The sequence below is a fragment of the Dryas octopetala genome, chromosome 1 (genome assembly GCF_963921425.1).
Source record: "Dryas octopetala chromosome 1, drDryOcto1.1, whole genome shotgun sequence".
Lineage (NCBI taxonomy): Eukaryota > Viridiplantae > Streptophyta > Magnoliopsida > Rosales > Rosaceae > Dryas > Dryas octopetala.
The window spans coordinates 11,405,496-11,427,466 of NC_141366.1; the positions used below are offsets into that span (position 1 = coordinate 11,405,496).

The window sequence follows — 21,971 nt, forward strand, 5'->3', positions numbered from 1 at the left end:
AATACCTAACATCTTTAGCCAAAAACTCATTGAGTTTTTGAGTCTAAAATACCTAACATCTACAAGGACTAAATAAGCTTCATTGAGTTTAAATTTTCCAACTTGAAGTCTCTCAAACATCTCATCTCTCTCAACAGGAGGACAACACCAACACAGACTCTAAATCATATTTGAGAGTTTTATAGGTATTAGGTGAATTTCCAAAGTGGAGGCTCTTCATATGTATTTGGACAACAAAGAGTTTTTGTGAATACTCACAAACTTTTTTTTTTTTTTTTCTAAATCATAAGAGTGGTGAAGTAAATGTAAAACAATGACTTTGTCGGTCTCCAAATTAGATGATGTCATCGAATTTGGAGGTCTATAAGGTCGCTAACATCCCTTGCTTTGGTGGTTGTGCAAATCAAGACAGAGAAACAAAGGGGATGAGGGGATGAGGGGGTGGGGAACGGATTTGAGTGTTTTTTTGTTAACATTTAATTTAATTTTATTTGAGGGGCAAAAAAGAAATTTTTTTTTTGGAGAAAAATAATATAAGTGGGATACAAATTATATAGCAATTGAATTGGCATATCACGTGACAGTATATCAATTACACAGAATAATTTATAGGAACAAATTTTCATATTTATTACCAAATACTTATCCATTACCCATTTGCCTGAAAAAAAGTGAAAAACAAAAAACAAAAGAGGATAAATGGAAAATCCAAAAAATAACACCTGGAACAAATTACGAACACAATTTACACAAATTAAAAGACAAGACACACTCACACACCCAAGTCCGAACCAAAGACAAAGCTGCCCAGCTGCCAAAGCAAAGAAGCAAAAGAAAAATGGCAGCGTAACGCACCACCAACACTGACTGAGAGACTCTGAGAGAGAGAGAGAGAGAGAGAGAGAGAGAGAGAGAGAGAGAGAGAGAGAGAGAGTCTGGTAGAGAAGAGCAGGCATCGCCAATTTCGATGAAGAAGAAAACACTCACAAGCAAACACGCAGAATCAGAAACCCCAAACCTCCCCCCAACCTCCTCCTCCTCAGCTTCAGCTTCAACTCTTCCTTCTGGCTCCGTCTGTTCTCTCTTCACCTCTATCGCTTCTCCTTCGTTACTCTTTAGCTGCGACTTTTGATTTTTCAGCTGGATTTCGAATCTTTCAGGTACGCGAGAAGCAACAGCGGTAACATGTGCCGGAGGCAAGACTCGCAGGCGCGAATGTCGGCCGAGGAAGAAGTCGCTGCGGAAGAGAGCCTCTCTATCTATTGCAAGCCTGTTGAATTCTACAACATCATCCAACGCCGCGCTATAAGAAACGTAATGTGCCATTGCTTTCTTTTGTATGCGTGTCTTTTACGATGAAATCAAAATTCTTTTATCTCTTTCTGAATGTTTGGTTGTCAATTTGTGATGGGATGCAGCCGTCGTTTCTTCAAAGATGTTTGAGCTACAAGGTCGAGGCCAAGCACAAAAGGAGGTAAGCAATTTCAATTTTTGGATGCATATATATGTTTATGCTGATATGTGTACTGACTGGGTTGTTGTTGGCTCAACTGTAGAATACAAATGACCGTTTCGATTTCGAGAAGTGAGAAGGAAGGCGTGCAAACCCAGAATCTGTTTCCTTTGCATGTGTTCTTGGCGAGACTGGTTCCCGATGTTGTGGTTCCAGAGGTATGTATGTGCATGTTTTTGAGTTAATGGTTTATCAATGTGTGTCTTTGTAAATTCATTATGCCTTCACTATGTCATTTGGCAGCAATTTTTGGCTGTTTCTTTTACTGTTTCATCTACATATATCTGATGAGAGTTCTGTCTTTGAATGTAAAAACAAGTATTCTGCTACATATCGATTCAGTCGAGCTTGCATGATAAGCAATTCCACTGGGGTTGAGGGGAGTAATCAACTTCAAGCGAGCTTTATTCTGCCTGACATTATTAAGCTAGCATCGGAGGCTAAATCCGGCTCACTTGCAATCTTGCTTGTCAGCTTTGGTATGTGTTAATACGTGAAATTTGATTGACATGGGAGCATTTTAGGTGGATGTCATTCCAATGTTTGGGCTCATTACACTATTTTCTTGCAGTGGGAGCACAGAATCCATTTCGTGGAATCAATTTATCCAAGGGTCCTATAGATATGGCTTCATTTCCTTGTATGAAAAACTTTACTTACTTAGCTCTGCTGCATATTTGAACATCGATGTCATTTTGATATGTTTAACTGTTTACATGCCATTGGCTATCTAGGAGTGATAAGTCTGGCTTAGTTTTTGCAATTGGGATACTTTAGTAAAATTGACATAACTTTATGTTTTTCATGACATAGGCACATTGCATTTTTTTTTTTTGGTGGAAAAGATAGGTACATAGCATGTTTATAGATAAAATATTTAATCATATGAGCCTTTTACAACTTTTTGGAATTAATGGAGATAAAGTTGATATAACTCAGAATAACTCTGGAAAAACGGTAAAGGGTAAGAAGAAGCGATTGATCTCTTGTGATGCTCAATATTTTATAAATTTAACCGTACTCATAAAATGAGAACACCCGGGGAACCACCTTAAATGAAAATAAAAACTCCAGAAATTTATAAAGTTTTGACATAATTTACCCAAAATTAAAAATAAGATAAGATATGAAGAGTATACTTTATATTCTAAATGTCATGCCCTTTTTCTTATCTAAAATGGTAATAAATGTTTCTTCACACCAATACATTGAGGGTGAAAGGTGAATCATATTCATTACTTGTAATCATGAAAATTATTTTCCCAAGTTTATTTTGTTTTTGCTTATGAGATTGATTTTCCCAAATTACTTTCAATTTTACTTGACAGCAAATGTTGGAGGTTATTGTCTATGGAGCAAGATACCACTGGAATTACTTTATATCTCATGGGAGAATTCTCCTAATTTTGGATTGGGACAGAGAGCTGAGATGATGTCAACTATTGACATGCGCTCTTGCTTCTTGAAGGTATGGCATCATCAGATGGCTTTTGATTAACTATTTGTCTTCTTTCCTGACAAAGAGTATACTTGCAGTTGATGTACATGTTCTTCTTTCCTCCTGCAGTTGAGCTGTTTAAATGAGGACAAGTGCCTGATGATTGCAATTCCATATAATCCAGAAACTGTTGTATGTTCTATTCCCAGTATATTCTTGTTCTATTCCAAGTATTCTCTTCTGGGAAATTGTTGCTGATGGATATCTGTTACTTTTACTTTTTGGGGTATCAAAGATCATATCCCAGCAAGTGCAGGTCACCATTTCTGCAGAGGAGTTTGGTGCCAGGGAAAAATCTCCTTACAATACATACATATGCAGTGACATTCCTTCTTCATCATTATCTCATATTCTTCGGTAATCATCATCTTCTCATTTAGTTAATATGTCTATTTATGTCATTCTGTTTATTGGTCCTCATTTTTTTTGTTTCTATGGAATCATTGTTAGTTTTTTTTTTTCCTGGAGTGATTGTTCAATATTTCACCTTAATTGTGTGGATTGATTGTTTATGTACCCTCTTTGTTTACTACTCATATTCAGTTTTAACACACATTAATGCCTTTTCTACTGCAACGTGGTTCAGTTCATAATAAAAGGTTGAAAATTCTGCGTCAATCACTGAAGCTAATTCTATAACAAATTAGATGTGTTTTTTTGTTTGATCTTTAACTTGATGTGCTTTCAGCATAGTGGTTCTACACATTGAGTCTTTCATAGCATCATTATGTTAATATTCAGGGAAACATGCAAATTATGAGGGCAAATTTTGTATCATCTTTTTTTCTTTTTTGTTTGTTAGTTCCACATTAGTGTCTCCCAGGTAGTACCCTTGCAGCTAGAACATACTTGCTTGACTATAGTCTCACTGTGACATGATTGAGACAGTGTTCTTTTCATTTGCAAATATGACATGTATGCTTACTTTTTAGGGTGTCTTCTTAAATTTTATCATTTTCTTGTTCAACTGAAATGGAAGTGGTTAATAATTGGTATCTTGGTAACTTTTGCATAAGAATAGACTCCATGAGCTTTAATTTAGATATACTCCCAAAAAACTTTTACATAGGTCTTTTTTATTTGCACCTAAATGGATGTAGTGCTGTTCACGGAGAAGGCAAAATGTGTGCGATCTAAAGCTGATTGTTTTTTAAGTTGGGACGTATATTTCTTTTGTGTTTGAGCTCTTGAGGGTATGCTTAAAAATATTTGCTGCTTGTTTTTGTCCAGGTTAAGGGCAGGAAATGTGATTTTTAATTATAGATACTACAACAATACATTGCAAAGGACAGAAGGTATCAACGATTTTTTTTTTGTGACTTCTAATTATAATATTTCATTCTGGGACAACTTCAACATCTTAAAGTTAAAAGATGAAAAATGGTAATTTTATTTCATACTTCCATTTCCTTGTGAATGAATATAATAATAATATTAATCTTCTTGCATTGTGATTAATGATGGTTTCTTTTTTTCTAAGATTTTTTTGTCCTCTCTCACATTTCGCAACTGATATTTTTTTCCCTTCACTGTATCCTTTGTTCTAATCATTTGTTCATCTTGCAGTAACTGAAGACTTTTCCTGTCCATTTTGCTTGATTAAATGTGCAAGCTTTAAGGTTTAAATTTCTCCCAGATTCTTTTTTGTATATCCCTTTTTATTATTGTTTATTGTGATAGATTATGTTTTGAAGTGAATTAGTTTTTCACATCCTAACAGCTTAAGCTTTTAGGAAAAAGTAACAAATTATCATGGTATCAAAGCAGGAGGTTCTGTGTTCAAATTGTGATCCACTACTCTCCTTCACATTTTAAAAAAGTCTGCTGTCCACTCATGTGTTGAAGACTTGGTCCACACATGAGGGGGAGTGTTAAAGTGAATAGAATCTCTGAATCCTAATAGCTTAAGCTTTTAGGAAAAGTACAAATTTAGCAATCTGAAAATGAACCAATAGTTGGTGAATTTTATTGTCTGATGCTTATAAATTTTTCAATCTTTGTTGTATAGGGTCTGAGATATCATTTGACCGCATCACATGATCTCTTCAACTTCGAATTTTGGGTTGGTAATCTTTGAGAATCTTTGTGGGCTTATACTCATTTTAATATGGTAGACCTTGACTACTAAACTGATGAATGTTTATAGGTAACTGAAGAGTATCAAGCTGTAAATGTGTCTCTGAAAATTGATAATTGGGGATCTGAGGTACACGATTCTCTTATTATTATTTATGACACTGTTTCTGTTTGCTGCTCAGGCTGTATGCTCACATACCATTGTCACAATTGGTTCTACATGTTCACTTATTGGGTAATCTTCCCAAATGATTAAGGAAGGCCGATTTTCACACATTTTTTGCATGGTAGAGTAGAAGTAAAATTTGTCAATGATCAAGTTCCATATTAACAAAAATATTTAGTTTCCATTCAGCCAAGGAATTTAATATGACAGAAGTATATCAATCGTTATCATTACTCAAGGAATTGTGCGAATCTCGGACAAGGAAGTATATCAAATGTTTTGAATTTGGAATTAGATTAGGGGAATTCATCATGATATGACTTAATTTTTCTGCTTTCTTCGGAAATGCATGTTGAAATGGTAAAGCTGATGTTTGTAGTTGAAGATGACAGAAGAAAGTACTGTTTGTTTTGTCATTTTATCAATTGCTGATTGATTACAGTCTGTCAATTGTGACAATATATTTTCTCTTCGCAAATGGATGATACAAACAGAATACACAAATATCTTAATAACTAGCTCTGGAAATTTAGATCTTAATTTTTCTCTTCAGATTGTCGCTGATGGTGTTGATCCTAAGCTACAAGTATTCTTCTTTTGGTAAGTTTTCTCTTATTTCTTGGGCCATAGGTTGACCCAATAAGTTTCTTTAATCTTATATTATTTTAGTTGATGAATGCCTTAAACTGAAACGAGTAAGCTCTTACATATGTCCAGCGCAAAGCCACTTAGACGCAGAAGACCCAAGACCCAGAACCAAAATGCAAAGCATGTACATCCTCATGCTTTAGAGTCTGACTTGCCTGCAGGACACTGTGAGCTTTTGGACAAGGCTGATGGTACACATCCTTTTCTCATGCCCACATAAACAGTCTGAACTGGCTCTCTGATCAATAATTTTAAAAAATTTGGAGGGATAAGGTGTTGTTGTAGCTCTATTAATTATTCCTCTTCATATATATATATATATATTACATTTTTGGCAGCGGGTGCGTGCTTGCTTTAAAATCAGACATTCTTTTCCAAATAAAAAAGAAGAGGGTAAGACAGACAACCATGATGAAAAAGATAGAACGAATCAGGATTTTTAAACTCTGTACCAAACAATCAAATTTTCTTTTAGCTAAAAGTTATTTTCAATTAAATTTGTGTAAAAGATATATCTTAGTACTGAAGAAACTTGACATGAATAGATTACTTGTCTGTTAATTCCTTGAAAATTATGTCCATGTCTCATCAATTATGGATCAACCAGTCCTGCTGCATTGTTTTGATCTAGTTGATTGGATTACTGTTAGGAACTCAAAAGTGTTCCTGACATAGTGAATCTGAACATGTTCTGCAACATGAAATTTCCAGACTGCAGACTGCAGATGAGATATCATTGATCTCCTGGAGCCTCCTGGAGACCTATGTAGTAACCTCCTTCAGGTGCCTACAAAACATCCTTCAAATACTATTTATTACTTAAAATTCACTTAAATTAGGCCTTAATGGCTGAAGAATGTTTCTGTAATGAGGACTTAGTTTGGAGTGAAATGATGAGTAGCTATTCTTGGTCAATAAGTTTGGATGCAATGAAATAGGTAGGGCCAACCAGTTGTTTCATAATTGTTGGGAAGTATATTAGAAACTACCCTGTGAGATGATTTCAAAACATTCAGTTAACTCATTACATTGTAATTTTTTATTTATCCTCATCTTCAAGAGAAATTTGGAGTGTATTATTCTTTTAAGCACACTGAACTAAAATCTCCTCTTGTGCTCAATCTGCGGATATTGTCATCGAACACAACTTCTTACTCAGATCCTCATTCTAGTAAAGGTGATAAGGCTAGGATATCAGGTCGGAATGATTTGTAGAATGTTATGGTTGGTGCTGCAGTCTTTGCAATTTGTTTCACCCAGCATTAATGTTTCAGGGGTTTCAAGTTCCATACCACAATCATATGCTGATCCTAGTTGTGTTCAATCAGTATCTGGAAACAATTTTGCACCTCCAGCAATGCTGCTGTTCGCAAAGACAAGAAAGTTATCTGTTGAACGTTCAGACCCTAGAAAGTATGTTCTTTTTCTTTTTTAAGTCGAACCGTAAAAAGCATGTTCAGTTTTTCATATATCATTTATATGTTCCTGCATGTAGCCACATAGATGAATACGGTTTTTATATAAAGTTTTCTCTACACTTTCAGCTGTGCCCTCCTGCGGAAGCGACAGTTTTTTCACTCGCATAGGGCTCAGGTGAGACCTATATGATGAATGATTTTGTTTCAATACCCATTATGTTTTTTTCTTTTATTCTCCCCTCCCCCCCCCAACCCCCTTCCCTGCCCCTGCGAAGTGCATATTTCAATCATCATTTATTTGTGAAATTGCAATTTATGGTAGCTTTTGTTTACACTAGAGACACTTGAATTTTCCAATTTTCTTCTCATGGTGTGTGAACAAGATGAGTCCATTCTGATTATATGGTGGATCAACAGAAGTGTGCTTCTTATTTTATATTTTATAACATTTTAGTTAATATTTTCTTTGCCTTAGCACTTGCACTTGTATATAATCATGGGTCTGTAATTGTTATGACTAACTATATTGTTATGTTAGAACAGTTACAGACCTCCAGGTCATGCTTTCTTTAGGAAAAAAAGTGTCCAGTATCAAATCAGATAAGATTGCCTAAGGGTTTGTATGCATTTTTATATATGTATGGTTGTGTGCATTTGTTTTTGTTTAGTACTAGTAAGTGGATAAACTATGAAGCCTTAAAATGCCATGGAAGAGAAAATGGGACAGCTTTCAGATGGTTACATTATGTAGTTCTTTTTGGTTTGGTATATTACTTATTCAAACATTATAGTTATGTGCTTTACAATCTTTTAGTCAAGCACTTTGTGTTATTTCTTGCTTGAGTAATTAGCAAACCCTTGTGCTGGTACTCTTAATAGGGTGTGAGAAATAGTGGTTGTTGAATTGACTATCCTAGCTGCAGCTCTTCATATGTCCTAAAGGAATCTCTCTTTAGTTTTACTTAGAAATTTGATCTCTCTTTTTGGCCCATAGTATTTAAATGCCACTTTTGCTTAGAATATATGCAGCACTGTATTTCAAATATTTTTTTTCCTTATGCTTGAAGCCAATGGCGTTGGAACAAGTTTTGTCAGATCAGGATAGTGAGGATGAGGTTGATGACGATGTTGCTGATTTTGAAGATCGAAGGGTATGCTAACTCTCTCTCTCTCTCTGTCTGGTGCAATAGAATATTTTGTTTGGACAACTAACTTCTGGTTGGATATGACAACTATTGATGGCTACTTGAGGTGTTGAAGAATGATTTTGGTCAGCTAGATTTTATTTATTTTACATGCATGCATGCACGGATGAACTGTGCTTTCTTAATCCAGTTGTTGACACCTTTGTCCAGTGGGATTTTATATTCAAAGAAAATGAATAAGTTATTTTTCACTCTATTGTAGATGCTTGATGATTTTGTTGATGTGACTAAAGATGAGAAGCAAATGATGCATATGTGGAACTCCTTTGTGAGGAAGCAACAGTAATTTTCTCTCTTCACTTTGCTTATTTTCTGTTTCATAAACGTCGTTATTATTATTATTTTTTTTGCCCTTGTATTAGAAACCATCATATGCCATGACAGCCAGCATTCACACACACCCAGCTTTATTATTGCAAGTTAAATCAAGAAATAAGACACATTCATAATTTCATACTAAGTTCATGTGATGAACTCCTAGAGAATTCTTTTTTGAAATTATCGTACAATCGTATGCTTTAAAGAAAGTCTTCTGTTGTTTGAGGCATTCCCAATTAGTACTTAGTATCCATTATCAGCCATGTCTTTAAGAATTAAGAACAATGTGTTATCAAATTTCTGATATTACTGTATTGGTCAAGTATTTGTATCCAATATACCCACACTATGGTTATCTTGAATGGGATGTAGCAATGTATGCTAATTGCAAGAAAGCTCAATGGGAGAAAGCCTTATGCTGATTTTGGTCAGGTCCACTACATGAATCTTTTAAAGTAAGCTCTATCTTGAGCTATATACCTTTGCTATCGTATCTCACCAACTTGATTTATGTGGTATTAAGTTGAAACTTACCTTGAATCAAAACATTCCTTAATGCATCTAGTTTTTATTTTAGTTTTTTGAATATAATGTGCTTTAATGGCTACATTTTCAAATTTAACATACAGCAGACAAGGATGCTGTTGGATATCATGTTACCTTTTGGCAGATTTCTTCATGGTGCTTTATATTGCTAAATGATGGCCAAGATCGTTTTCACATGTGCGGAAAAAATTAGTTTTCTTTTGATTCCTTTGCTAGAATTTTTGCTTTAATGATGTCAGGGTGCTGGCCGATGGTCATATTCCTTGGGCGTGTGAGGCATTTTCGAGATTGCATGGATCTGACCTTGTCAAATCCCCGGCCCTGATATGGTAATGGTTCACTCTTGTGTTGTCAACTGTAGTCATGCACATCTAATTCCGTCCTCAAAATTTACTATTTTCTAATTATGGTGAACAACTGCCCTTTTTTTTTTTTTTTTTTTTTTTTTTTTTTTTTTTTCTAGATTGGTATTCTGTTAGTTAATATTCATATATGTCATAAAATGAGGACCTAAATAAAACATCGAGTCTGATTTGGTGACTATTCTCAGAAATTCCGTGAAGTTTTTTTATTTGCCACTATTTATAAACTCTGGACTTGTGCATTCTCATGGCCGGCCCCTTTGATAATTTGATATGCTAGTGGTACTATATTTATTACACACACGTACACACACTCACGCACGTGATGGAAATCTGTATTGGAGTGTGTGATGGAAGTCTGTAGCTTGCTTTAGGAGAAAATGTAGTATTTATCATGCTCGTCTCTATTGATGAGAATTTGAGAATCTCAAATTAATGAGAAATGACTTTTCAGGTGTTGGAGATTATTTATGATCAAATTGTGGAATCATGGTCTCCTTGATGCACGCACCATGAACAACTGTAACATTATTCTTGAACAATGTCAAAGCCAGGCTTCGGATCCCAGAAGTTGAAAGTGATCATTTGTTCATTATAGTCAGGCCCCTATTTGTTATGTGCTTGAAGTTCATCGTTGGGCTGAAAGCATTTTCCATTTTGTTGTCTTGCTGTAATCAGCTGTATATGATTTCCAAATGAATGCAAAACTAAACTATACATCTCTCCTAACCTGAAAAAATATGCAAGTAGGGCAATGAACAGCAAAATTCATTATGTTTTCTGTGAATTAGTGTTCAGATTCAAATTTCCCTTCCCCTTTGTGTGTTTTAATTTTATTATATGAATGTTACCAACTAAATTAACAATAATAATACTAAATACTGAAACATTCCGACTCCTAAAAAGAAAATGTGAAAGAAATTTGTCATCATATATGGCATCGCAAGGGCCACAAAGATGCATGAGTTGCATGCGTCAGAGCTGAACTCACTTGTAGATAGTACTATTGTTGCTGGCTGTCTGTGATATATATATGATATTTCAATATTTAATACTCATGCTTACGAGAAGGACAAAATCACATTCACAAAATTGCTTTTAACTTTTTTTGGTAAAGAAAATTGCTGTATATTCAGTCAAAAACCACAGGCTAAAGGTTGTGGCAGCTGGAATTCTATAGACCTTGCCAGACAAGGAGCTCAATATATAATTTTGGGTTTAGGGTTTATATGTAAGTTTCTCTAACATGTGGAGAAATTTCCTAGCACTTTATCATCGTTATGTGACTTAGGACACAAATCAGCACTTTATCATCATTATGTGACTTAAAAGGACCCACGGTTTCATTAAAAGATCATTTATGCAAAGAGTCAATCAAATTAATAATGATTCCATGATTCCATGTGGAGGTGATGGATGGTCTAATTGTATTGAGGGGAAGTATACCATGTGATTCCATTACATGGGAATTAATATAGGAACCAGACAAACTCTGCAAATGTGTAAGCAATGTTGGGGAAACATAATTGAACAAAACAAAGAAAATGAAAAGTCATAGCAACTCCAAACAAACACACTGTCAAGAGAAAAGTTGCTGGCACAGTCACCATTGAATGTGGGGGTTGCTATTCATCACATTGGGTGGGGAAGGGGACAAATTCTATCTAACACTAAAGAAACACGTACAGACTAACGTTCTGGCTGGAATTGTAATTAATATAACTTAGTACAAGGAGTGATCCTAACTGTCATACACAGGCCACTAGCTTTTTACCCAAAATCAGTTTATATATAAAGGAAAATATTTGGGTCACTTCTAGTGGGTATTTCAAGGTCACCCCATCCCTCCAAATTTTGATTTCGGCAATGCTGATGCATGATCGAAATCGTTCACTTTTTAGATAATCAATTAAAGATCATTTCTGTAAAAAAATCAAATCTTTGAGTGGTTGAGACCAAAGAAATTGGAAACATGCCTTAGGCAGCAAGGTCTTGCAGGCAATTCCTACAGGCTTTTGTTTGGAGACATGAAAGACAGCTCTATGTTGCTTAAACAAGCAAAATCCAAGCCCCTCAACCTCTCCACCTCCCATGATATAGCGCCACGTGTCATGCCCTTTACCCATCAAACTGTGAACACTTACGGTATGCCAAATGTTTCTTTACATCCTTAAACATTTCTACATCTGTATATGTGTCTATTCTGGTTATGGGGTATTGTATGTGTAAATCTTCTTAATTTTAAATTTTTAAGAGAACAAAAATATTTGCAGGCAAGAATTCTTTCATTTGGATTGGGCCCATACCACTTATCAAGTTGCTAGCTACTGGTCTTATAAGCTATGAAGGTGAGAAATGGACTAAACACAGAAAGATAATCAACCCAGCATTCCATTTGGAGAAGCTAATTAAAGGTATGCTAGCTACTCTTGCCTACAATATGTATGAACAATTTGATTTATTCAAATTATCAATATAATGTTGAAAACTTATGGTTTTATTCATTTTTTTTAATAACATCCCCTGTTTTTTTTTAATCAAATACCCTGTTTTTTTTTTTTTTTTTTTTTGTTGCTATAGGATATGTTACCGGCATTTTACCAAAGTTGTGGTGAGATGATTAATGAATAGGAGAGGTTGGTGCTTAAAGAAAGAAGGTTCATGTGAGCTTGATGTGTGGCCGTATATTCAAAATTTGACAGCCTATGTAATTTCTCGAACATCATTTGGAAGTAGTTATGAAGAAGGAAAGAAAATATTTCAACTTGTGAAAGAGCAAGCACAACTGACAATAAAAGCTATACAGAGTGTTTACATTTCAGGATGAAGGTAATTAAAATTAAAGTTTATTCCCTATTAGTGTCAAGGAATAAAATTTCGGGTTTCGAGAAAATTTCAATGGAAATTTCGACGGAAATTTCGAAGATTTTTAAATTTCGACAGAAATTAGATGGAAATGACGAAAATTGCTATCAAAATACAGAAATTTTGAATGAAACTTTATCATATGTTTATTTAACATATTATCTACTAAATTGATAAAAAAACATTGAAGAAATCAAATTATATAGTAGGTTTCATGTGATATAAGGTAAATATAATGCGCGCTGGAGCAAATACTATTAAATAAAATAAGTATAATGAATAAACAAAATTAGTATATTCTTTATACTGTATAATTTAATTATACATAAAATCTAAACTCTAATACTCTATATATTCTATATACCCTAATACTTTTTATACTTTATAGTCTATACATTAAACTCTATATACTCTATATTCTTTAGGATATTAGGTTTTAAGCCCTTTAGGATACTTTTAATTATTTTTTTATATAGAAATGTATTAAAGTTTAAGGTTTAAGGTCCAATTGCCCAAAGGCCCCAAACCTCCCCTCATTTTTTTTCTTTTATTTTTCTTTCCCTGTGCCTCTCTCTTCAGTCTTTTTTTTTTTTTCCTTCCTTTTTTCTCGTGTCTCTTACCTAACTAAGCTTTGTCTTCACTAAGTGTAACAACCCAAATTTTGGCTTATGGTAATTTTGTTACTTAAATTTTTCAAATTTGTTTTAAGGTTTGTACGTTTAAAGGAATTAGAAATTTCTTTAAATTTATTTTAACTAACTTAGACCTTTGGTTGTGGTTCTAGAGCTTAGTTGTGTGAAAATGAATTTTAGAAAATGAAAATTTAAGAATTTGGTGATTATTATTTTTTTCAAAATAAAATTATAAGAGTAGGATTTTTCATAATGTTTTTCAAAGCTATTTGACTATTTTGAGGTTATATGAAATTAGTACTCATCAATACGAGTCTGTAGAATTTTTCGGTGAATTATTTAGAGTCTCGAGCTATTTTTGGTGAATTTCTGAAGTTTTAGAAAATATAAAATATAAAAATTTCGATAATTTCGATAAATTTCGGTAAATTTCGGCGAAATCTTCTCGAAAAATTATTAAACATGTGTTTCGATTTCGATACCCTAAAAAAACGAAATTTAATTCCTTGGATATTTAGTGTTGAGCTGGTAACTCTAGCTAGAAAAAGTTTTGTTTTTGATAATTAAACTAAGCTCATTAACCATATGAAATGATTATATTCATACAACAAATGAAACCATATTACAAAGCTTTCTTTGTCACATTTGTACACACAGTCTGCAAGACTACTAGAGCATTTCAGTTACTTCAGTAGTCATATGCCTATTTGTTCCCACTTCATTAGACTCAAACATGTTAAATCTCATGTCAAGTAGTAATTGAACCAAATGGATGCCCTGTTTTTATATTCTAGCTTCTGCTGTAATTCCTAGTTTAAACATATCCAATGAGTATATTGCATGAAAAATGTAGTACTTGTCTTCTTCATATGTCTTCACAAAATGACTTGAAGTTGTACTGTTATTATGAAGGTTTCTACCAACTAAGATGAACAGGAGGTGAAGGAAATTGACAAGGAAATAAAAGGTTTACTCAAGGGTATTATAAACAAAAGAGAAGAGGCGATGAAGGCAGGTGAAGCCACTAAAGATGACTTATTGGGAATACTTATGGAATCCAATTTCAAGGAATTAAGGAACATGGGAACAACAAAAAGGTTGGGATGAGTATTCAAGATGTGATTGAGGAGTGTAAGCTGTTTTACTTTGCGGGGCAAGAGACCACTTCAGTGTTGCTAGCTTGTTTGGACAATGGTTTACTATGTCAAAATCAGAATTGGCAAGTTCGCGCAAGTCTTTGGAAGCAACAAACCAGACTTCGATGGGTTAACTCGCCTAAAAGTGGTAAGTATATACAATACATGAGAATGACATGCTTATAAAATTACCAAAACTTTATCTCCTCTACTTCTTCGACCTTGTTTTCCTTTCGATCTTTTTTCATGCCCCTGTTAGAAACAGAGATAAAATAAAATGAAATTACCCTTTGCATTTATTTGCTTCTCTAAAATTTTGAATGTCATGATGAGTTGATGACACAACTTTCATCTCATTTATTTTTTGGATTATGTTAGTTGCTTGGTGCATGTTGTAGATGAATATATTTACTTGTGTAATGGATTTCTATGATATGTATAAACCTTTGAGTGTATAATGCCTCAGGTAACCATGATTTTACTTGAAGTTCTTCGATTATACCCAGCAGTTGTTATACTTTCACGAACCACTGACAAGCAAACACAGCTCGGAAAATTATCATTACCAGCCGGAGTCCAAATCGGCTTGCCCACACTGCTTGTTCACCTTGACAAAGAGCTGTGGGGTGAAGATGCGAAGGAGTTCAAGCCAGAGAGGCTTTCAGAAGGAGTTTCAAAGGCAACAAAGGGTCAACTTTCATTCTTTCCATTCGGAGGGGGTCCTCGAATTTGCATTGGACAAAACTTTGCTATGATGGAGGCAAAAATGGCCTTGGCATTGATTTTACAACACTTCACCTTTGAGTTCTCTCCATCTTATGCTCATGCTCCTTCCTCAAATATGACCCTTCAACCACAATACGGAGCTCATTTGATTTTGCACAAACGTTGATGGTTATAAGTACTTGTGAATTATAAACCTTCATACTAATAACGTAGGCTGACCAGCCATTGTTTAAACTAGGTACATGTTAATTAGCAAAAGGCTAGAGTTGTTTTTAGTATATAACCCTTCATATATTTGATAGCTCTGTAATGTCACAACAGTCTCATGAAGGGTTAATTTTAGTACTTTAGTTATTTTTAATTCTTCAATTTTCTTCTCTTTGTTTATGATGTATTGTTTTACACTTTTACCTTTTTAATAAACGAAATTGAATAACAAGGGGATTTAAATAGTGTTAAAGTGCATTGTGACTAAATACCTAAATTCAATGGCCAAAATAACTCCGACATTAATTTACGCATATTAATTAATTATTAGTTTATTGATATTTTTTTTCTACCATTAATTTAGTGGCCGGAGTCATTACTTTTGCTCCAAATTTTTATTTTTTTGTCTCAAATGCTTGTATATATAAAAACGTCACGTGGTATGTCATATATTTCATGTATAAAATAAGAGAGAAAACCAGTGATGAGAGATTGAGAGGTTAGTATTACACTGCTCAAAGTGACATAAATATTGTGTTTGTGATTAAAAGAAACGACACAGGATGACAAGAGCCACTCAATTTCAAAATGATGATGTTTTATGTGGCACCGCAAAGACCAGAGAGAGAGAGAGAGAGAGAGAGAGAGAGAGAGAGAGAGAGAGAGAGAGAGAGAGATATGCATGAGCCGATTTCATGCGTCAGAGCTGAGCACACTTGGCGCCACTAGCTAGTCTAGCTTATCACCTCGCGCGTACACACACATTAAATTGTGTGTGTGATATAATTATATAAACATACGATTCGACCAAAAAAATAATGAAAGTTGCCCACTAGCTACTATATGAATATTGCCCAAAAGAAACGATATGATTATATAAATGAATATGGAAATGTGACTCGACAATAAAAAATAATTAATATGAAAATATGATTCAACAATAAAAGATAATATATATATATCGAATATGATTCGACCCAAAAAAAAAAGAATATGAAAATATGACGATATCTAGCCTCGTACACACAAATAACTGGCAGCTGAAGAAGGGAAGTCATGGATTATGTTGTGGACAAATTTGTTTGATTTTCAGCAGTACAACGAGTGATCCTTAATTGTCATACACTCATACACAGGCCACTATATAACTTAAAAGATAAAATTACAGATGTGGTTAACTTATTTTATATTTAGTTTATGATCTTTTTTAAATTATGTTTTGGTCTACTAATTATTTCATTTGTTCAATAAAGATTCAGATTTGTGACTTTAAATCTTTTGGGTTATATTTTCTTAAATTATAATTAAAGTATAAGTTATATTTCATCATTTCTTAGTCATAAAAACAAATTTGGAGTATTAGAATCTAAGATAATTGAAATTGGGTGAAATTTGAAAAATTGGCAGTTTCCGGTATCTTACTTTGGGGTCAATTATCTTGAGTTTTAAAACTCCAATTAAAATGATCTTTATATGGTTGTAAAGAAGAAATGCATAGCTTTAAAACAAGTATATGTTTGCTGAATTTAGATGAGATTTGATAGGGTAAAAGACAGACCAAATTTGAGAAAACAAATCTGGACATTCATTGAACAAGTGAAACAATTAGTTGACTAAAACAGAACTTAAAAAAGATTATGGACCAAAATTAAATTAGGTATAAAATAACTGGACTAAATGTGTAATTTCCTCAAACTTAAAATGTAGTCTGTGCTTTTTACTAAAAATCAGTTTATATATAAAAGCATGCACTTCCCACCTCTATCTCTCTCACACACACAAACTCTAGCAGTCTAGCTCTCATCCACACACACACACAAAAATGGAAGTCTCAGTGGTGAGTGTTGCATTTGCAGTGACTGTTATTATTGTGAGCATAATAACATGGGCATGGAGTGTGGTGAATTGGGTGTGGTTGAGACCAAAGAAACTGGAAACATGCATCAGGCAGCAAGGTCTTGCAGGCAATTCCTACAGGCTTTTGTTTGGAGACATGAAAGACAGCTCTATGTTGCTTAAACAAGCAAAATCCATGCCCCTCAACCTCTCCACCTCCCATGATATAGCGCCACGTGTCATGCCCTTTATCCATCAAACTGTGAACACTTATGGTATGCCAAATTAATGTTTCTTTTACATCCTTCAAAATTTCTACATCTGTGTATGTGTCTATTCTGGTTATGGGGTATTGTATGTGTAAACCTTCTTAATTTTAGGTTTAAAAAAAAAAAACTTGCAGGCAAGAATTCTTTCATTTGGATTGGGCCCATACCAAGGGTGAACATCATGAATCCAGAAGTGCTGAAAGATGTCTTCAATAAATACGATGTTTTTCAGAAGCCAGTAACAAACCCACTTATCAAGTTGCTAGCCACTGGTCTTGCAAACTATGAGGGTGAGAAATGGGCTAAACACAGAAAGATTATCAACCCTGCATTCCATTTGGAGAAGCTAAAGGTATGCTAGCTACTCTTGCCTACAATATTTATGAACATATCAATATAATGTTGAAAACTTATGGTTTGATTTGTTTTGTTTTGTTTTGTTTTTTTTAAAATAAAATCCCCTGTTTTTTTAATCAAATACCCTGTTTTTTTATTTTTTGTTGGTATAGGGTATGTTACCGGCATTTTACCAAAGTTGTGGTGAGGTGATTAATGAATGGGAGAGGTTGGTGCCCAAAGAGGGTTCATGTGAGCTGGATGTGTGGCCATATCTTCAAAATTTGACAGCCGATGTAATTTCTCGAACAGCATTTGGAAGTAGTTATGAAGAAGGAAGGAAAATATTTCAACTCCTGAAAGAGCAAGCACAACTGACAATAAAAGCTATACAAAGTGTTTACATTCCAGGATGGAGGTAATTAAAATTAAACTTTATTCCCTTTTAGTGTTGAGCTGGTAGCTCTAGCTAGATAAATTAAGCTCATTAACCATATGAATGATTATATTCATACAACAAATGAAACCATATTACAAAGCATTCTTTGTCACATCTTTGTCACATTTGTACAAAGTTTGCAAGACTACTAGAGCATTTCAATTGTAATATAGATCACTTCAGTAGTCATATGCCTATTTGTTCCCACTTCATTAGACTCAAACATGTTAAATCTCATGTCAAGTAGTAATTGAACCAAATGGATGCCCTGTTTTTAATTCTAGGTTCTGCTGTAATTCCTTGTTTAAACATATCCAATGAGTATATTGCATGAAAAATGTACTTGTCTTCTTTATATGTCTTCACAAAATGACTGAAGTTGTACTGTTTTTATGAAGGTTTCTGCCAACTAAGATGAACAGGAGGATGAAGGAAATTGACAAGGAAATAAAAGGTTTACTCAAGGGTATTATAAACAAAAGAGAAGAGGCGATGAAGGCCGGTGAAGCCACTAAAGATGACTTATTGGGTATACTTATGGAATCCAATTTCAAGGAAATTCAGGAGCATGGGAACAACAAAAAGGTTGGGATGAGTATTCAAGATGTGATTGAGGAGTGTAAACTGTTTTACTTCGCGGGGCAAGAGACCACTTCAGTGTTGCTTGTTTGGACAATGGTTTTACTATGTCAGAATCAGAATTGGCAAGTTCGTGCAAGAGATGAGGTTCTGCAAGTCTTTGGAAGCAACAAACCAGACATCGATGGCCTAGCTCGCCTAAAAGTTGTAAGTATATACAATACATGAGAATGATATACTTAAAAAAATAACCAGAACTTTATCTCCTCTACTTCTTCGACCTTGTTTTCCTTTTGATCTTTTTTTCTTGCCCCTGTTAGAAACAGAGGAAAAATAAAATAAAATTACCCTTTGCATTTGCTTCCCTAAAATTTTGAATGTCATGATGAGTTGATGACACAACTTTCATCTCATTTATATGTTGGATTATATTAGTTGCTTGGTGCATGTTGTAGATGAATTTAAGAATTTTACTTGTGTAATGGATTTCTATGATATGTATAAACTTTTGAGTGTATAATATATGCCTCAGGTAACCATGATTTTACTTGAAGTTCTTCGATTATACCCAGCAGTTGTTATACTTACGCGAACCACTCACAAGCAAACACAGCTCGGAAAATTATCATTACCGGCCGGAGTCCAAATCGGCTTGCCCACACTGCTTGTTCACCTTGACAAAGAGCTGTGGGGTGAAGATGCGAAGCAGTTCAAGCCAGAGAGGTTTTCAGAAGGAGTTTCAAAGGCAACAAAGGGCCAACTTTCATTCTTCCCTTTCGGAGGGGGTCCTCGAATTTGCATTGGACAAAACTTTGCTATGATGGAGGCAAAAATGGCCTTGGCATTGATTTTACAACACTTCACCTTTGAGCTCTCTCCATCTTATGCCCATGCTCCTTCCTCACTAATAACCCTTCAACCAGAATACGGTGCTCATATCATTTTACATAAACGTTGATTAGTACTTCTGAATTACAACCCTTCAGGCTTCAGCCATTGTTTAAACTATGTATGAATGTAACCAAATATGAAAAACCCACACATCATCAGTTGCTGCAAAACACATGCCGCCACAAGCCACCGAGAAATCGTCAGCCAAATTCCACTAAAGCCCCAAAGCCAACAACCAAACCAGATCACCATAAAGTTGCAGGAACAAAAGATGAAGGAAAATCCCAAATAAACTCTACCATCATCCCCAAAAACAAACCCAACAACACAACTTAGAGATTGCAGCAACCACGGGAAGAAATATTGTGAGCAATAGAGAGATGCAACATATGAGGAGTGAGGGAGACAAAGACAGAGAAAAGGAGAGAGATGCGGCATGAGGGAGATAGGAGAGGCCGGAGTGGGGGGAGGGGGTCGCCGACTGGTAGGGCCTATCGGTGGCCGAAAAGGTGAGGTGAGGTGAGGTGAGGTGGGGTATGGGAGGGTTTATGCACTTTTTATGTTTGTTTTTCTTTTCGTTTTAAATTATTGTTAGTTCTTTTAGTATTATATTTTTATTTTTGGTATAAAAAAAAAATGCTTTTACCCTTAAAAATTGGTCACATGCTTGGCATGTGATCAATTTTTGACGAAAAATTCTTTATTGAACAAAACATAAAGTATGTTGGAAAAAAATTAAAAGACATCCTCAACTCAACTGCAGCATGTGATATAATTAGAATTTTTATGCTAAAATTTTTCCATCTTAATTCACACGTGCCAACTAATTATTAGGTTAGTAATCTTTTTATACAATATTAAAAATGTACTATATTCAAATCTCCACTCTATAACGGACTCGTTACTCTATTCCAAAATTTGTCTCAAATGCTTGCATATATAAGTATGTCACGTGGTATACTGGTATGTTACATTTTTCATATATAAAATAGGCTTATTTCACGATTTATTACCTAAAATTGTTTTTCATTTCTAAATTACCACCTAAAAGTTTTTTTGTCTCAGGTTACCACCTATAACTTATATCCATGTCTCATTTTACCTTGTTCCGTCAACACCTTCGTAAACAATGCTGATGTAGCGTGTTAGATGTGCGCCACGTGTCAGATCTTTTATTTTATTTTCAAAATTTTTCTATTTTTTGATTTTTATAAACTTTGAAAATTAATTAAAAATAGCTCCGGACTCAGAAAAATCCTACAAACTCTTCTTGACTAGCATTAATTTACTATGGGGTAAAAATACAAATTTTTCCTCTGAGTGTTTTCAGAAAATTTGAGAAGTCCAAATTTATTTTAAAAAAATTACAATACTCTAGACTCTTTGCAAATTCATAGGATAATCTCCCGAACCCTAAAAAATACGAGGTCTACACCATTGGTCTTCTAAAAACTAACAATACATTTCTCGTGAACACTTGCTACCCAAAAGACCTTTTGGTCTTAGAGGAAAATAAATTTCCCTCTATAAAATAAATTTTAGAAAAATTTTACAATTTCTATAAAATCTCAAAAGAATTCTCTAAAACAAGTTTTTGGTAATTTCCAAAATATTTTTGTGAAGTCCGAGAATTTACGAAAATTCTAGAATTTATTTAATAGTGAGAAATTTTACTTAATTTTCTAGAAATAAATTGGGACTTCTCAAATTTTCTGGAAACACTCAGAGAAAAAATTGATATTTTGACCCTATAGTAAATTAGTACTAGTCAAGATGAGTTCGTAGGAATTTTTCGTAGTCCGGAGCTATTTTTAATTAATTTTCAAAGTTTATAAAAATAAAAAAATAGCAAAAATATGAAAATAAAATTAAAGATGTGACACGTGGCATACATCCAGCGTGCCACGTCAGTATTTTTGACAGAGGTGTTAAAGGAATAAGGTAAAATAAGACACGAGTCTAAGTTATAGACAAGGAATAAAATTTCGAGTTTCGAGAAAATTTCGATGAAAATTTCGACGGAAATTTAGAAGATTTTTAAATTTTGAAAGAAATTAGATGGAAATGACGGAAATTGCTATCAAAATACGGATATTTTGAATGAAACTTTACCATATGTTTATTTAACATATTATCTACTAAATTGATAAAAAACATTGAAGAAATCAAATTATATAGTAGGTTTTATGTGATATAAGGTGAACATAATGCGCGCTGAAGCAAATACTGTTAAATAAAATTAGTATAATGAATAAACAAAATTTGTATATTCTTTATATTGTATAATTTAATTATACACTAAAAT

General features: G+C 34.0%; 3 protein-coding genes and 1 pseudogene across 7 annotated transcripts; all 4 read left to right on the top strand.

Moving 5' to 3' along the window:
- The first annotated feature begins 792 nt into the window (after positions 1–792).
- Positions 793–10,537, top strand: EMF2 (VEFS-Box of polycomb protein). Of its 4 annotated transcripts, none has more exons than XM_086228885.1 (22): positions 793–1,072; positions 1,161–1,314; positions 1,419–1,474; positions 1,557–1,671; positions 1,833–1,992; positions 2,085–2,153; positions 2,842–2,981; positions 3,081–3,143; positions 3,247–3,368; positions 4,242–4,306; positions 4,578–4,630; positions 5,020–5,073; positions 5,158–5,217; positions 5,807–5,853; positions 5,971–6,092; positions 7,061–7,099; positions 7,176–7,314; positions 7,446–7,494; positions 8,387–8,470; positions 8,727–8,806; positions 9,628–9,717; positions 10,205–10,537. In XM_086228885.1, the coding sequence occupies exons 2-22, from the start codon at positions 1,186–1,188 to the stop codon at positions 10,323–10,325; spliced, it is 1,857 nt and encodes a 618-aa protein (XP_086085011.1). In that variant the 5' UTR covers positions 793–1,072; positions 1,161–1,185; the 3' UTR covers positions 10,326–10,537. The 4 variants fall into 4 exon arrangements, with proteins under 4 accessions (XP_086085011.1, XP_086085013.1, XP_086085014.1 ...); XM_086228887.1 differs by having other exon boundaries at positions 7,230–7,314; XM_086228888.1 differs by lacking the exon at positions 7,061–7,099 and having other exon boundaries at positions 7,230–7,314.
- A 625-nt stretch (positions 10,538–11,162) lies between these two features.
- LOC147297829 (cytochrome P450 CYP72A219-like) lies at positions 11,163–12,562 on the top strand (annotated as a pseudogene). The gene is made up of 4 exons (XR_015121740.1): positions 11,163–11,177; positions 11,697–11,895; positions 12,024–12,158; positions 12,329–12,562. The product of XR_015121740.1 is annotated as a cytochrome P450 CYP72A219-like (transcript).
- Positions 12,442–15,387, top strand: LOC147297830 (cytochrome P450 72A225-like). The gene is made up of 2 exons (XM_086228897.1): positions 12,442–12,579; positions 14,850–15,387. The coding sequence occupies exons 1-2, from the start codon at positions 12,574–12,576 to the stop codon at positions 15,273–15,275; spliced, it is 432 nt and encodes a 143-aa protein (XP_086085023.1). The 5' UTR covers positions 12,442–12,573; the 3' UTR covers positions 15,276–15,387.
- A 1,702-nt stretch (positions 15,388–17,089) lies between these two features.
- LOC147297831 (cytochrome P450 CYP72A219-like) lies at positions 17,090–20,074 on the top strand. The gene is made up of 5 exons (XM_086228889.1): positions 17,090–17,427; positions 17,556–17,773; positions 17,931–18,175; positions 18,595–18,982; positions 19,308–20,074. Exons 1-5 carry the CDS (start codon positions 17,139–17,141, stop codon positions 19,731–19,733), a joined length of 1,566 nt encoding a protein of 521 aa, XP_086085015.1. The 5' UTR covers positions 17,090–17,138; the 3' UTR covers positions 19,734–20,074.
- Positions 20,075–21,971: the final 1,897 nt, after the last annotated feature.